This window comes from Lathamus discolor, chromosome 2, assembly GCF_037157495.1.
Source record: "Lathamus discolor isolate bLatDis1 chromosome 2, bLatDis1.hap1, whole genome shotgun sequence".
Lineage (NCBI taxonomy): Eukaryota > Metazoa > Chordata > Aves > Psittaciformes > Psittacidae > Lathamus > Lathamus discolor.
The window spans coordinates 6,052,152-6,066,679 of record NC_088885.1 but is presented as its reverse complement, the minus strand read 5'-3'; the positions used below and the strand labels follow the sequence as shown (position 1 = coordinate 6,066,679).

The 14,528-nt window shown below is 39.2% G+C and overlaps 1 protein-coding gene across 2 annotated transcripts in view; it reads right to left on the bottom strand.

Annotated features, from left to right (window-relative positions):
• The window catches only part of SACM1L (SAC1 like phosphatidylinositide phosphatase), a 30,398-nt gene that overhangs the window by 12,285 nt on the left and 3,585 nt on the right, over positions 1 to 14,528 (bottom strand). For both annotated transcript variants that reach the window (XM_065665599.1, XM_065665600.1), the window contains exons 2-7: positions 11,485 to 11,582; positions 9,850 to 9,924; positions 7,236 to 7,363; positions 6,075 to 6,224; positions 3,788 to 3,847; positions 1,702 to 1,735 (exon numbers count right to left, since the gene is read on the bottom strand). In XM_065665599.1, coding sequence (XP_065521671.1) covers positions 1,702 to 1,735; positions 3,788 to 3,847; positions 6,075 to 6,224; positions 7,236 to 7,363; positions 9,850 to 9,924; positions 11,485 to 11,582 — 545 coding nt within the window. The remainder of the gene's footprint in view (positions 1 to 1,701; positions 1,736 to 3,787; positions 3,848 to 6,074; positions 6,225 to 7,235; positions 7,364 to 9,849; positions 9,925 to 11,484; positions 11,583 to 14,528) is intronic.

The window sequence follows — 14,528 nt, the reverse complement described above, 5'->3', positions numbered from 1 at the left end:
GATTCTACATTTATGATTCAAATGGGACGTAAAGCAGCCATGTTACATACAAGCACCTAACATATTGAAAGCACACTGACTGCATACATGCAACATCTTGATTTATGTATGTATTTGTGCTAATACTGTTTGCAAAGAACTCCAAAAAATAATACAAATCGGTCCTACATAATCCAGCATCTTCTCATAAGTCATAAATTGGAGTATGAAAGAGAACTATTTCTCTGCTGCCCTGGAAAATTACTGCCAGGTCCTATCCCTTTAATTCAACACACATACAGCCAACAGTTCCCTGCAAGAAAGGTTACCTCCGTAATCAGCCCATTTTCCACCTGCAGTCTCTGTCTCAAATAGCATCTTGCTGTTGGCTACTCCCGCACAGATAAAAGGAGAAAGGCATGATTTATTGTTCTTTAGAAAGGTTGGGGGGTTTTTGAGCAGCAAGGGAAATATTAAATGCAGTTTAGGCTTTAGATGATCAAAGTCTTGATTAACCCAAGTCAGTCCATTATTTCTCATCACTGCAAGACCCCAGATGAACAAGATATATTTGAGTTTGGGGATGGTGGGGGGAAGAAGTTTTGATTTTACTGAAGTAACTGGAAGTGGCACTGTACCAGTTCTGCTTAGGGCGCTTCCCAGCATTTTCATCACTAAAAATTGTTTCTCTGAATTCACGGGTTCTCTAAAGGTGTTTGGTTAGTATTAGAATTACAGCAATACATACATGACTTATGCTAATTACTTGTACAGTGAAAATAGGACAGAGAAAGGTGTTAATTGCAATCCACCCAGACTCTTCCACCCAGGACCTGCAGGATAAGGACTGGGCTGCTCTGACAGTTCCCTTTTGCTATCTTTCCTTGCCATTCCACCTACTCTCATGACATTTTCCATTAAATGAAGTCACAGGAGAAGGGACTGGAGATCTGCCAGCTGCTAACAGTCCTACCAGAACAACTGATCCCATCTGGAAGCTGTTCTCTGCACACACCTGAGAGACCTTTGCAGTGAAGGAACTATGGAGATCATGGCATGAGCTGCTCTACCCAGCCTTGCCAGTCCTTTTCATGCTGCCAGTGCAGAAGCATCTGCGACTTATTGTTGATCACATGCTGCACGAGGAACACTGCTTCCAGAAAGCATTAGGCTTACTCACAGCATACACCCCTTCTCAGAAACAGACTTATGACTGCTTTGCTAAAATGGTTGTTACCCTAAGTGTTAGTGCAGGAAAAGCAGCTGGTTAGGAAAAGCATTCCAGGAGCCTTCAGCAGAACTTACCCTTTTATTCATCAACAGGAACATCCATAATCACTCCTTCAAGTCAAAACTGTTCTCCCTTATTTTATATCCAAAGTAAATGCTAAATGAATGTATCCTTATAGCAAGATAGTAAGTACTAAGGCTAATGTAAGAGCATTTGCCATGTTCATCTTAACTTTCAATCTCATTGAAAGATAGTTATGGAACTCATACCTGTAAAATTAAGTACACTAAGCCTTAAAGGCAGAATATTCAAGTATACTAACATGAGTGGGCTATCAAGCAATATCTAATGCTCACATCTGAACAAACTACAACCTCATTCTGACATTGTGGTCTGTGTTATAGTTGCTAACAGAGCCAGCTGAGCAGCCTCAATAGCAACTACTTTGCTGTTAAGATTCCCATAGTCAACCTTACAACACAAAAGGATACATCCATGCATCACCGGCGTAGCAAACCTATGGATCTGAAACACACATAATACATGTTAAAAATACTAACCACTAGCAGCCAAAAAGAGTTAAGTGACTTTGGCTAGGAGTTTCGTGATAGTTTGATGTAATTTATAGCCTTTAATTTTTGGTTTGGGTGCGGTAATTCTTTCCAAGAAAGACACATTCGAGGAAGACAGCAGTATAAGTAATCCTTATTAGCAGCAGGGAAAAAGTGAAAGCCTAATCCTAATTAAGCAACCGTGACAAAAAACCTCAAGCTGCTTTTGTCCTCCTCCACGTGGCATCCACTGTTCTACAAATACGACAGATATAAAGCAGGACAAACTGAATACCTTATGATATGATATTTGCTGTACCTCCACAGTAGGATGTAAGTAGAGACAGTCAACAACACATGAATATATCTATGTGATTAATACTTGAAATGCTTGTTCCAGTGTTCTTCCCATCCTACCACTCCTGAATAACTTGGTCTTTCAAGAAAATTTAAAATTCAGATTTTCTAATACTGGAAGTCAGAAATGCCACAACTCATTACCTGAAACTGCTGCTAGAGCAAGCCACCTGTAGTCAGTAGCAGTTCATGGTTCCCCTCAGTTATCAGTTATCTCCCTTCTCTACTTGTGTGTTTTGCCTTCTGCATCTGTTTTCACAAACCAGCCATACTTGGCTTTCTTTGCTGTTCCCATCACAGCTTTTCTCTCATTTCCCAAGCTTTGTCTGCACAGCACTATTCAAACAGTATAACCCAGTCACATGCCTCCAAAATATGCACAACAGCCCTTTGGTAATTCCCATCTTCACATTCCAGAAGCACTGCACAATCCAGCCTTTTGGAACAGTGCTGTCTAACGTAAGAGCATGTTTGCACAGGTTACTGAGACAGAAATAGAAGCAGTGCGTCATTCAGTTTGATAAATGTGAAGTACTGATAGAAAAGGTTGCTGTAGTGCAGACAATTTGAGAAGTTCAGCACACATCTGAAGGATATGTGTTTTCACAGAATGGTTTGGACTGGAAAAGACCTTATGATCATCCAGTTCCAATCACCTGCCATGCAAAGGGACACTTCACACTAGACCATGTCACCCAAGCCCCGTACAACCTGGCCTTGAACACTGCCAGAGATGGGGTAGCCACAGCTTCTCTGGGCACCCTGTGCCAGCGCCTCAGCACCCTCACAGTAAAGAACTTCTGCCTTAGATCTAACCTGAACTTCCCCTGTTACAGTTTGACCCCATCACCCCTTGTCCTATCGCTACAGTCCCTGATGCAGAGTCCCTCTCCAGCATCCACGTAGCCCCCTTCAGACACTGGAAGCTGCTCTGAGGTCTCCACACAGCTTCTCTTCTCCAGGCTGAACAGCCCCAGTGTTCTCAGCTTGCCTTCATATGGGAGGTGCTCCAGCCCTTGATTATTCTTGTGGCCTTAATTAACCACCACGTGTAGCAGGGAGCAGCTTAAATCAGGCTGGCCATTGAGGTACTACAGTTGTGGCTTATAGTCATGCCCTTGTATTTGCTGGTCTAAGTGAATTCAAAGGTTACACTCCTCTTAGTCTTCATTTGACATAAAATTAAAGATTCTAAACTGCCAGCTTTATTTTTAATACCAGCTTTATGACCTATTCACTAAGCAAATGGAATTTAAACTGCACCCAGAGAAAGATGCTAGCCAGTCTTAGGAAAAAAGTTATGAGCTGAACCTTGCCTGTACCTGAAGTACAGATTATTAACAAATGAGTAGTTAAACTCTGAAAAGCTTGAAAAGCATATGCTGTGTAATGTAACTTCCCCTTTGGTTTAGACAAGTATGGTGTCAGCACAGCATCTTCAACAGCAGACATTTTCAAGAGCCAGCTTTAATACAGGTAGTACTGAGAACATTGACAAAGTTGGGAGTCTGAATGCAAGACTGTCACTGTGCTTAACTAGAAGATGAACAGCCACGTTACACTAGATTCTGGCTGTCTGAAATAAGAGGCCTAATTACAGGAAGCTATTGCATATTTAGAGCAAAAGTATATTCATCCTCTATTAATACAATCATTACAAAGTGCTTACCTCTGGTTGAGCAGCAAATTCTCTAAGAAGATGCCCATTCCACACAAACCGTGGATCTGCCTGCAGCAAGAAAAAAAAGCCGACAGACTTTTAGAGACTGTTAGTTCTGTATAATCCAGCGTATAGCAGCATTATAGTATCCATGCATTGCACAAGTTTAGGGGAACAGATGTACATGGAGATGGAATGTCCTTCTTCCATCAGAATCCTTCATATCCTCATCTACAATATAAATAAAATCAAAACAGTTAAGAGAAGCACAATCTTTCAGGGTGCTGCCTGACGCTCGAGGCATGCTTAACTGCTAACAACTGAGCTGCAACATCACACCAACATTATGGTCTGTGCCCTAAGTCAGCAGGCCTTGAAAAGTGCTCTGAAATTGTAACTACAGTAGCAAGGTAACACTTTAAAGGGGGCAGAAGGTAAAAATGCATGGAGTTCTGTAAGCAATAATCAACAGTTCTGAGAACTGGAAGTTAAAAAATACTTGTAGTTTAAAAGACGTCAGTATTTACATTATGCAGCATAAATAATCCTCTTTATGTATTTCCTATGTCTAATTCACCTCTTGAGCAGGTTGCCGAGCACATTCCAGGAAGCTACCAGATTAGTCACAAAGTGACATTTGCTGCAGAACACAGGCCAGGCTCTGGAATAAATCTCAACTTTAAGATGAGGTAGGCAGACAATACATCACCGAGGATAAGGGTTAATTCAAGCTCAGTGTTGGAACATTCCTTTGTCTAATACAAAAGAAAAAATACAACTATCTGCCAGAAACTGTTCAGATCCTATTTACAGTACCTTGAACTAGTGAAAGAGCATGATACAAAGCTTCGGCGCTTCTATACTGGGGCCGTTTCCTTCTACCAGTACTCTTTAAAAACACTGAAACACGCACAAGTAAGAAAGCAAAAATACCCACACACCAACTACAGGCCAATCTCCTCTTGTGGAATTGAACTGGAGACATGCTAAATTGCCATCATCCATTAAGTTAAGCCATTATACTGCAACAACAAGCGCAAAATGACATTAAAATTGTTTTAACCTTCTAACATCTGAATTTTCTCAAACCTGATGCTATTTTACTGTGCTCCGCCTTTCAAAGAACCTTCTGAAATGCCTCAATTTTAAGTCAAACCAATTGTTTCATGTCAGCAACCGCTCTCCCTGGGAAGATCGCTGCCAGAACAGCATTTGACAACACAAAACAGTCCAAGTATAGACTGATTTCTAAATCGATTTTTTTTACCTTTGAAAAGCTGCTGCCCCAGCTTAACTTCAGTATCTAAGAGGCAACTTCTTGTGACTCCACTGCCATCTCTTTGGCAAAGGGAGAAGAGGTGCTATTGACTTCCAAGGTTTCCGTATTTCAGTGTCTAGGCAGTTTAGACCTGATTTATGCTGCAATACAGCATACTACCAGATGAAAGATTCTGGAACTCTGGAAGCACCAGAGATTTTCAAGCTCAAATGTGTTTGGCTGGTATCATTAAGACAAAAGCAGTGTATTAAATTCACACTTCAAACATAAGGAATAGGCCTGGTTTGGACAGAGTACATCCCAAGGCCAACAGACATAAACCCCCCAGTTCAGTTCCACATGATCTTGGAAAAGAGTATGAAGTCAAGTGCCACTTAATCCGCTTTTGGGCAAAGGGTTAGGGCTCAGCCACAACCCCTAACAGTTCTGATAAAACGCTACAGTGCTGAACAGATTTGCGTACTGAAGCATTACAGACCATCAGTTTCCACCCTTGTTCTAAGCAAGGTACAAAGCAAGCTCAAGTTGTAACTTGACTCATTGCTTCTTTTTTGTCTCTCTCTGTTTCTTTTTCCCAGAGAACTGCCCCAGTACAACCCAATTAACCAGCTCACAGGGACAGTTTAGTTAGAGTTCAGCAACAGTGCTATTTTTTTCTAGTTCAGTTATAAGGATTTGCATCCAAGCAACATGTAAATCTGTTTCACTAGTTTAAATTAATGATTTAAATAGTAAAGCCATTTATAGTATAACAGAAGATCACAAATGTTTTAACAGTATCTGCTACCACTTCACATACTAATTGACTGTAAAAGATAAAAATGAAGGTTTCAGCTCAAGCGTAACAGGACCATGGATTTCCACAACATCATCTGAAACTTTACATAAAGTTTCCTTTAGCTTGTGCTAGTTTGTTTTGACATCATTTAAACATCAGCTGCATAAATGAAACTTAAGCCATGCAGAGCTGACTGACAATGCCCGAGACACAGGCACTAAGGAAAAGTATATCCTTACCCTCTCTAGGAGGCTCATTTCCTGGAACTCTGGGCTCGTGTTGGCTAACCGTTGGAGAGTGTGCGTTAGGTCGTATGTTGTTGAGAAGTAAAATCCATCCACGCTCAAGACATGATTGAGCATTGATAAAAATACTTTATTGTCCTGCAACTGTTGAATGAGAAAAAAAGGACAGAAGAGCTCTCATTTATTACCATTGAAATATCTTATTCTTACCTGCTCCTGCTACTTTCTGAAGTTATGAGAAGAACTTTGCTAGTGCGCTAGCACATGACATCCAGATCATTCAGAGATTACCATAGAAGAAAACATGGGATTGCCGTTTTGCTAACAGTTCACTGATAACTGACAGCTAGCACACTGCAGCCCAATTCGACAAGAACAGTGGAGAGCAGAGAACAATCTCCTGTGAGGTAAACAGCTACTGATATTAAACTAGTATTAGAAACTTCCAAGCAAAAAGTAAGACATTAGTTTGCCTGAAAACCATTCAAAAAGCCAAATGAGATGGCAATGCAAATAAAGGCTACAACTTACTGTCAGGATTACCCCACTAACTAATCTGTGTTTGGTTCAAGTTTTGATTAACCTCATTCCTTTCCTGGAAGAGCATCAGATTCCCTTTCAACTCCATTGGTTAGACACCTTATCTACTCTCTATCAAGCCTCAACACTTCTATTTTATACAATCTCCATCCTTTCCCTCCCTCTCAAAAAAAGGAAAAGTCAATTCTTCCCTGCTGGGTAATTACGTAATGGAACAATTCCATAAATTAAGCAAGACAGATAGTTAGATGACAGCAAGGCAACCTATCATAGGGGCTATCAGAACAGCAAAGCTGTGAGAAAGACTTAACAGGAAGAGCATAGACAAGAGTGTACCACCATAGCAGCGGGAAAAAATGCACAATATGCAGAACAAGCTCTGGAGATGATATTCAAAATTGCACAATGTGAGCTTGTTATCTTGAATGACACAGCTTTATATTCACCTATATCCAACTACTGCATCAATTGTAGCAGCCTGAATAAACCAGGAAAAAAAGTGTAGTTCAAAGAGCTTCTAAAAAGAAACTTTCACAGTTTCATCAAATTAGGTCCTGTGGTAATGGACATTAATATAAGATAATCCCCCCACAATCCCCTCATGAATCCACCTACCTGAATATCAGTTAAGTGCAGCATGGTCTTTTTGTAGGAGAGGATGTCAAAGTCTGTTGCTTTCCAGATTGCATGACTGAAAATCTCACCTACTTTTTTCTTTTTTGTTATTACAATAAGATATGTGCCTGCAAATCAGAAAGAATAAAGTTAAAACCCCCATAAACAGATGCACATATTAAGAAAAGGAGCCTATAATCATACCATATAACTATTGAACTATAACCAGAAAACTGAAACCACTATGGGTGAGGTTTCTTCAACTTACACTTAAGACTTTGGTCCTAACAATAAGGGGGCTGGAACAGATGCAAAATGCACTTGCTAAGCTACCCACTTCTCTATGCTCACAGATCTTGAGCCACTCATTAAGTTTAAGGAATTAAAAAATTGACAAGAAAAAAGACGAAGTGTCAGCTACTCAAACTGCAGACCAGAGACTGACTGAAAGTCTTTAGGTTTGCAAATGCTGAAAGAGGCCAGTGGTCTCGAATGTGGTTTGGAAAGCACTGAGCAAGTCTGAAATGCATGAAAGGAAGCATGCTTCAGAACTCAGAACCACTGTTCCTCTTATCCTAAAAAAGTATTTATCCTAACAGGTTCAAAATGGAGTAAAGAGAAGGGGGGTTCCTTTTAATAATTGACAGGAAGTTCAGTGTTTTCCTGGTTGCATAAGTAAGAAAGTCAAAAAACCATAATAAAGACAGGTCACTCAAAGCAATTGATTTACACTTGCTGGTAACACAACATACTCTTATTTCTACCTACCATATTTCAGTGCCAGCTTGGTTTTGAAGAAAAAGAATACTTCATCAAATTGGATACCAATGGATAAAAATGTCTCATGATCTACATCTTATAACCATTAAATGCTTACTTACAACTTCCATGGAGCAAAACAGCAAGGGTTTTTTTTTACATGCAGCAGCACAGAACCCCAAATCTAGTATACTTTTGTACCCGTGTTATACCTTTTATTTGGACTATTTAAGCACTTCAGAAATGCTCTAGCATGTTTGCATCTCAAGTTACATGTATTGCTTTTGGCTGGTGTGTCAGAAGCATCCAGATACCTTATAAAAGCAGCACGTTCCATCCACAGCTATGCCACAAAGACGCTACACAAATAGATACATCTGACATGAATTTTCAATGCCTTTTCCTATTTGCGTATGCAGCCTTCTGTTTGAGACTTCAGAGCTTCAGATATTAATTCAGCAATTTTCCCCCTCCCCCTTAACACTGTAAATAGGTGAAGAATATTTATGCTTGCCAAAGATGCTGCATTGCTAGATATGGAACCAGTTTTACAGACAATAACAAACTACCTAACACCACAGTATCATTTACTAACAACATAAAATCATTTACTCTTAACTGATATTATCTTTAGTTTAACAGCTGTATACAAACAATCACTGCAAAGCTTTGGGGATGGAAAGAGAAAGGCTATTTTAATAAGTTGCATGCTTCTATATTTTATATAATATTCAATCATTACCAAGCCTGTAATTTGTGAAAATTCCCCTTTGGGGTAATACAGTTTTAAAACTGTCAGATCTTGTCAAGCACCTAAGACACAGGTGTCCATTATATCGCTCTTACTCTACAAAATCCACAATTCTTTAGAATACCAGCATATAAAGTTCAGTAGTTTAAGACCCTGTCAGAAGTTTACTGCATTTAACACAATGATACTTTGCTATGGTTGAGAATACTGCAATGAGCGAACTTAAATCCTTTCTATGTATGGAGACATTTATTCAGTATGTATGCTCCTTATTACATCATTTTTCAGACTACTTTAGTCTCAAACTCTAATAAAGTCTATACAAAAGATCTTTTGAATAGCAATTCATAAATTGCTATTCAAAAGTTGCTATTCAAAAGACTTTTTGTATAGACTTTATTAGAGTTTGAGACTGAAGTAGTCTGAAAAATGATGTAATAAGGAGCATGCATACTGAATAAAAGTCTCCAGATGTAACGTCTGGAAGCTCAGACTTTACACATCAGGTTTATTTGCGGCAGTGACTGTTTAAAGCTGAACACCACTGAGATACTCAGAAAAAGCACACAGCTTATTCTTACCTTATCCAACAACTGCCTAAAATTTACAATCATTCCAGTCTGTCCTTTTACTGTTAATGCTGAGTTTTCTTTATATATGTAGGATAGTTGGAACACAACCATTACTTGAACTGCTGCATCTACTAATCTATCACCCTGTCACTCAGTTCTGTACCAGGATTATTGATTTGAAGTCAAACTTCACAACTCAGTATCTGACCGTTTCATCAAATCCTCCAGCTAAAACAGTTATGAAAAGTAAATTACGTTCTTTGCACACATTTTAAATCTATGCCTTAAAACTCAACCAGCTATCACAGCTAACCCTTCCTTTAGAGCAGCTACTGGTTTAAGAGGTACATGAACATTTGTGATCAACTGTATTTGGATACCTCCATCCTCCAGCAGCCACAAGGATAGGCCATCATACTGATGAAAGTGTAACCTCAGGTAAGTACCCAAGATACTATTTTTGCCTTTAAAGCTTCTTCAGCAATATATATTGCCTAAGTATTTTTAAAGAGCACAGTTCTCTTTCCCTTACCTGCTACCAAACGGATTGTTCCCAAAATACCATATATAGGCCTTGTCACTGCTGAGGGGGGAACATCTTTCTTGACTGAAAAGCAAAAGGAAAAAGCATCATCAGAATTTCAGTCTGCTTCTTTCATGCCTATACTGGAAAACTATTAAAGTAGGTTTGTCAAAGCTTCTTGGTCAAATCTCAAGTTTTGCTAGTTTTAAGTTTAAGCATCAGATTTCCAAAGCCTGATGGGGGGTGGGAGGGAAGGATATGGAAGCATTCTAACCCAATTTCTACGTTTAATCAAAATAGTCATTTAATTGAATAAATTCAAGCTTGCTCACATGACAATACAGCAAATAAACTCCTCAATAATGTATTGTCCTGCCAGCTTCCAGAAGCTTTTTGCTTTGAAGCCATCTAGACATCAAGGACAAACAAAGCATAAATGCTTGTACCTCCCTCTTCTGACTGCTTCTTCTGAGCCTCAGTCTATTTCCATCTCAGAGACCCAGTTTACTTTTTGGTCTATCTCTGCAAAACTACCAAGAACAGTATAGATTACAGTACTCCAAACAACATACCAAGAGATCCAAAAGGTATTCAAATATCAATTAGAAGTCTTAGCCTGTTAAACTTTCCTCTATTCACATTTCTAGAGTAACAGAAGGGATATTAGAGGAGTTTAAGAAACCCAAAACAACCAAATCAGAGTTAGGTATTTTCTCAGAGCTTGAAGAACAGAGAAAGACAGCACTTGTATTTGCCTTTGTTTTAAACACCTTGCAGGCTCATCTGACAAAACACCAGTCATGAGAACAGATGTGAACTCACAAAAGACTAGGGATGACTATAATAAAAAGTTTTGAAGGAGAAACTGAAATACCATACTACAACAAAAATTACCAGTGGGATGACACACTCCTCTTACATGAAGTACACAAGAGACTGACTGCTTTTATATTAGTATTACTGTAGCATTTCTGTCTGTTTAGGTATCAGTAATGCTAAGGTACAAACTCCTGAAGCACTGAAGAGCAAGTCACTCATTGCCTTAACTTCATGTTGTCATTTAATTCAAGTTCTTTGACTGAATTTGTGCGTTAATTTCACATTCTTAATAAAGTACCATTTTGGAGACCTCAGCATCAGTATGCTCAACACTACTTGCACTGACATTTGAATCCAGATTTCCGACACAGAACTAAATTTACAGTGAGGGGTTTTTTCCTGTTGCTGTTTGTAGAGGCTTTATGAGAATTCAGGTTTCAGTATTAAAAGACAGCACTGGGACAATCTGGCAACAGCTGCAGATGCCCAGTGTTCAGCACTTCCCATGTTTGGGACTTGCAGCACCAATCCCAACTAGCCTGAATGACTCAGATTTTACTGTCACGATGGGCAGTCTTACAAAAAGAAAGAGGCAAGCACTATCACCCTGGTTACCCACAGCATCAATCCCACAGCAAAAAGCCATTTCAAACAAAGCTATTTCCAGGATGGAATGCAAAGTACTATTTTAAAACAGTAACTAAAGATAAAAACAAATCTCCCAGTATCAATTCAAGGTGCTGAGGATCTTCTGGGAGTGCCTAGAACAAAACCAACAAAAAGGATGAAGAAGCCTATATTGTGAAATGCTGGTGAGGGGAGTACCTGTAAGAGTGACTTCTGTGGAGACTCTATCAATAGCAAGCACATCATCTGCTCCATCATCGCAGGCTTCCACATAGAACTTCTCTGGTGTTACATGCCTTTAAGAGAATGGATAGGAAGAAGAAATTTGTTTAGTACCACTTACTTTGGCTTTATTTATTCTTCACCACCTGAAGAAAGAGTAAGAAATTTTAAACCTCATTTCAGCTGCAACCCCCCCCCCCCCCCCCCCAATTCTCACTGGATAATTCCCAACAGCCACTGAGATTCACAGTGCAAAAAACCAAGTCAAGCTGATCAGGTAATGCAAAACCCACCATCTGTTTAATAACCTTAATTCTTGTTTATTACTATGCCAGAGACATGAAAGGGAGTTTATGTACACAGTGGTCCATTTCAACTCATATAAGCTTGAACTATGCCACAGTCTGACAAGCCAAAAGCAAACTTCAAAATCAGTAGTTTAGCTAAGCACTTTCTAATATATCAGAAACTAATGTACCACATCCCTGATACAAGTCTAACAGACACAAACTTTAAAGTTAAACCCTATTTCTTTGGGAATGCTTTGGCACTCCCTAAGGCCAGAGAGTCTACAGCCTCTCTGCACAAGTAGAGGAAAGCCAGAGAAGTCCAAATGCTTAACTGAACTGAAAACCAAACACAATAGAGCATAAAGCGATCCTGTTCATCAGGTCACTTAACTTCTTCAAAGAGAAATCAGTCTATGTGTCCTAAAATGGGAAACACACCATGTACCCTTTCTAAATCAGCTTCCTTAATCTTTCATGAATACTTATAAAATGTGTTATCTCAGAATGGTTTGGGTTGGAAAGGAACTTTAAGATCATCTAGTTCCAGCCCCCCTGCTATGGGCAGGGATCTTTGAAACTAAAGCCATCAGAGTTAGAAATACAAACATGGAGTTTGTTGTACACTGAAGCCTTAAAGCTCCTACTTTGCTTTGCCTGTTTGTTTTGGATGAAGTGCACATACGCACACCTGGCTCTCTAACAGGGTTTCACAGCAATAATGGGAACTGATTTTACAGTGAGTGGCGAACAAGCTTACAGAGATAGAACAAGCTTAAGGACATTCATAAGCCCCCAGTTTGTTAAAGAATCTAAAATCAGGTTATATTATTTAAGATGCAGTCAGAAACCTACTGCTTGTTGGCAAGAGATAGTAATAGGCATTTTTTCCACCTAAAGCAAGCTGCAGCTACTTAACTTCCACTGGTTTAGCTGAACAGTCAGGTTTTTCTATGAGGTCAGTTGATACAGAAAAATCCAGCTGAAAACAGGGAAAAGGCACTGCAAAGTTTCATATTAGACATGTTATGCCTTTAATACAGATGCTTACACATTTTTCCTCATCTGCATTAAGCAAATACGTTGAAGTGTTCAAAGTAGTAGCTTCAGTTTTTGATACTCTGTATCGAGAGGACAACACAGACAAGACACCCACACTGACCATACAGAGCATTCTTATCCATGATTAGTAGTTTTAAAAGCTGTTCTTATTAGAAAGTGCAAATGGCCATGACTGTCCTACAGTCTCAGCATTGAGACTTACTTGCATATTAGCTAAAGCCTGTTTCAAACAACTGTGAAAAAGCTTACAGGTACAGAATATTTGTCATGTAAACAGACTTTACATTTACTCCACTCCAGAGTAATAACAGACTTCACATTTATCAGGGAGAAATTATCCTCATCATAAGTTAAGAAAAAGGAGAGACTTAAGGCTGCCACTGCAAATTATACCTGGTTTCCCAATGTGCCATATGCCCTGCTTCAGTAGAGCAACCCCCTGCTTTTCTCTCTCTCAAATCCTAGTCCATATTTTGTTTCTTGCCACTACCATTGACTGCCCTTTTAAAAGTTTATCACCACCTTTATCTCCTCTTACACAATGCTTGTATATTTCTAACTTTGCTTAAACTACATTTTACCACCAACACACTTGAAAGAAAGCTTTGCAATCAAAATCCTCCTTTCCACAGTCAGCCCCAAGACGAGATTTGGTGGCAAAAGTGTCAAGTGATTCCTGGTTTCAGTTCAAGGGACCAAACTGGCAGCTCTAACAGCTGTCTGTGAAGTTGAGAGAAATCACTTTATGGTGATCCCAACAGAGGGATCTCTAAGAGGTTTCAGCCCAAATGCAGATATACAAACCTACCAGTTACCAGAACTAGGCTAGTGGTCTCCTTGTTTAGATGATGTTTTCAATCACTAAGACTATGGTAACTGAGATGATTGCCTCCCACTTCTCTTTCAGGAAAGAAGCTGATGAGCACTGCATACAAGAATGGTATTTTCCCACAGACCATCCTCAGTACCAAGTCTGTATGCTGTTCACAAGCTTAGAAAGATAACAAATGCTTATTTTACTGATCTGAGAAGGAGATATTAAGTGCTGAAAGAAGGATTACTCATAATGACTAGGAATCACAGACTAATTCTATTCTTCTCATGAAATAAGGAAAAGATGGAAGTCCAAGTGCTAGTATTATATAAATAATTAATAATAATAATAATATCAGCATTTTCCAGAAGCCCATGATGTCTGTAGTTACTTCTGAATCTGGTTTTCCTACACCAGGCCATATTCTGCTTTTGTATAACCTTAATATTTGACACTGGAACCTTCCTGCTCCTTGGATACGTCATCACTGCTGTCTGTAAGCATCCAAAACATCAAGAACTCTTAACAGCAATATCTTGCTTCCATTACAGCTTTACAGCATATAAAGTCTTCACCGAGTCTGAGTTCCTCTCACTCACTTTCATTTTAAATACAAAAAACCCCTGACCACGACTACCATGGGCCTATTTCTCAGTGCTGCTAAAGAACAAAGAATGATAAATGGAAATATGTGACGTTGATAATGTAATTCCTGATACTCTAGAAAAGGGAAGGTATTAAAGAACTGCAATCACCAAATTCATGTTTCAAATATTACTGAAGGTGACTTGAATCTCATTTTGAAGTCATCTCTAACTGAATTGTGTGGACTGCTGCCAAGAGGTAAAGCAACTTAC